The sequence below is a fragment of the Branchiostoma belcheri genome, unplaced genomic scaffold (genome assembly GCF_001625305.1).
Source record: "Branchiostoma belcheri isolate BF01 breed outbred unplaced genomic scaffold, Haploidv18h27 scaffold268, whole genome shotgun sequence".
Lineage (NCBI taxonomy): Eukaryota > Metazoa > Chordata > Leptocardii > Amphioxiformes > Branchiostomatidae > Branchiostoma > Branchiostoma belcheri.
This window is the reverse complement of record NW_017803874.1, coordinates 201730-204611: the sequence shown is the minus strand read 5'-3', so window position 1 is coordinate 204611 and position 2882 is coordinate 201730. Positions and strand designations below refer to the sequence as shown.

Here is a 2882-nt window from a genome sequence, read left to right as displayed (position 1 = left end):
CTGCTTATCTGACATTTTTGAAGAGAATGTTAGTTCTAATGGGGGGACCCAAATATCCCGAGTTCCAAATTTCCCGGGATTTTTGGTCCCCCTTTATGAAAGACACTAAAGTGATGAAATATGACAGCATGTTGGGTGCGAACCTTTGAACGCGACTCAAAATGTTCTGTTGATGTCTCAAAAATGTCAGATAAGCAGTAAAAACGTGATTTCGAGAAGAGAATGTTAGTTCTAATGGGGGGACCCAAATATCCCGGGTTCCAAATTTCCCGGGATTTTTGGTCCCCCTTTATGAAAGACACTAAAGTGATGAAATATGACATTATGTTGGGTGCGAACCTTTGAACGCGACTCAAAATGTTCTGTTAATGTCTCAGAAGTGTCAGGTAAACAGTAAAAACGTGATTTCGAGAAGAGAATGTTAGTTCTAATGGGGGACCGAAATATCCCGGGTTCCAAATTTCCCGGGATTTTTGGTCCCCATGTTACGACCATTGGTGGGGGACCCAAATATCCCGGGTTCCAAATTTCCCGCGATTTTTGGTCCCCATGTTATGACCATTGGTGGGGGACCCAAATATCCCGGGTTCCTTTCCCGGGATTTTCGGTTCACATCTTATGAAAGCGATGAAATATGACAGCATGTTGGATGCCAAACCTTGAACACGACTCAAAATGTTCTGTCGGTGTCTCATATTTGTCAAGTTTGCAGTAAGTAAGTAAAGGGTGTTAAAGGGTGTTAAGAAAAAACTGAAATGAAAAACATTAAAGAAATTATGAAAGACATTAAAGTGATGAAATAGGACAACACATGGATGCGAACCTTTTACCACGACTTGTTCTGTTGGTGTCTCAAAAATGTCAAATTAGCAGTTAATAAATTTCGGTCCCCTGTTATGACCAATGGTGGGGTACCCAAATATCCCGGCTTCCCTCCTGTGAATTAAAGTGATGACATACGACAGCATTTTCGATGCCAACCTTTATAATTCATCTCAACTTAAAATGTTATGTTTCTGGCCCCCTTCTGCCATATATGGAAGTGGCCCCAAATTTCCAGGCGCCCCCATATATATCTCCCGGAACACCGGCATGCTCCATCGTAACGGGTGCAACATCGCAAACGTGGGGACCGGCGAGTGCACCTGCCTCGACTTCGTCTGCCGTGGGCCGGGGATGGACAGATGTAAACACGTTCAGGCCGCCGGACTATTCCATACTGGGGCCGACCGCGAGGTAGAGAAAGCCCAGGTTGCCATCTTCCTGAGGAACCGCGAGAGGCTGCAGCTGTGATACGCTGTGTTCTCGGCACATTGTGAGGAGAACGACATTCAGCCCATCACTCCAGTGCCCGAGAGGGAGCTACCAGAAGGCGCTAGACCAGCTCCACTGCACCGGAAACGACCGTGGAGAAGGTTGACCACCGCCGACAGCCACCAGCCTCGGGTGCCTTCCCGCGCCAGGAAGACCAAAGGCGCGAAGCCACGACGACCAGCTCGACTGGCACCCACCAACCGTGGCGGAATAGACGCACCAGAAACAGACGAAATCGCCTGCGTCTGTGGGGTGAACGAGGAGAGCGACGAGGTTTTCGTGAACTGCGTCATCTGTGGTCGTTGGAGCCACACGGCATGCTACGGCTTGGGGGACGACGTAACCAAGTTCGTGTGCTGGGAGTGCGGTGACCAGCCAAAGAAGAAGCGCCGTCGTTAAGACACAGGTCTACTTCCGATGTACATAGCTCCAGCCCTCCAGTAGAATCATTTTTTTTAAATTTTTTCTTGATATACATTGCATAGATGATACTTAGTATGGCATGGTGGAGGAAAATCCATCATGATCCCAGATCAGTTAAAATCAAGAAAGACATTTCACAATAGTCTATCTCTCTTGTACATTGGCCTTTCCCATTCCTCTAGCTAACTATATAGGTTTCTGTATCTATACAGCTACTTAGATCCTGCAGGGCTTGTCTTTCCTGCTTTCACCGCTCCTCTACAGATCATAACCACTAGTCTATAGTTAAAGCTCAGCTACCCGCTGGTTTAGGACAAGTCGGCTAACACATGCATTATCAGAAAATGTGACATCGCTTGGACTTCACCATGCAACAAAACATGTTATCCCCATTCATTAAGACTCAGATACTTCCTGTTACAGGATGAAGCTGACATATGGACGGTCTACTAGGGTGTTGGTGGGGAAGCTGTGCTTCCAAAGTGGAGGCAACAAGTGGTGGCGTGAGGCCATGTCAGCCTATTCTATGGACAGTGAGGCTGTCACAACAGCCTTGAAGATTGAGATTACCCTACAGCACTTCTTGTGCTAACCTGTGCCCATGCATTACAACCAACTGACCTGAAACTTTGTACATGTCACACCTTTGGCATACATCTCTTCCATTGTCTTGAATTTGCTAATTTTAGACCAAAACTGTATACTTTCAGCTCCTGTGCTCGAATGACCTGAAATTGGTACATACGAACATATGATCTCCATTCATACTTCGTCAACTACCCTGCCACTAACCCCAACCCTACTGACGTGTACGAGAGACCACGTACAGGCACCCCGGTCCCCCGTCAACTACCCTGCCAACTCAAGTCAGCAGTGGCCTGCCACTAACCCCAACCCTACTGACGTGTACGAGAGACCACGTACAGGCACCCCCGTCAACTACCCTGCCAACTCAAGTCAGCAGTGGCCTGCCACTAACCCCAACCCTCCTGACGTGAACGTAATTTTAAGCAGTTAAAGTCCGCTCAGTGCAATTATCCGAACACCCCAAAAAACATGGCAACTCACATTTGAAGGCAGCATTGAAAGAGTATCATGTGCGACACATGCAGCACCAGGACTACACAAACCTGACTAAGAGGGTA

At 47.5% G+C, this 2882-nt stretch overlaps 1 protein-coding gene across 1 annotated transcript; it reads left to right on the top strand.

Annotated features, from left to right (window-relative positions):
- Nucleotides 1–1293: 1293 nt before the first annotated feature.
- On the top strand, nt 1294–1713 carry LOC109472107 (the record flags this gene model as incomplete). Its single annotated transcript, XM_019771683.1, has 1 exon — nt 1294–1713. A coding segment is annotated over one exon (420 nt), but the record flags the coding sequence as incomplete, so codon positions are not given.
- Nucleotides 1714–2882: the final 1169 nt, after the last annotated feature.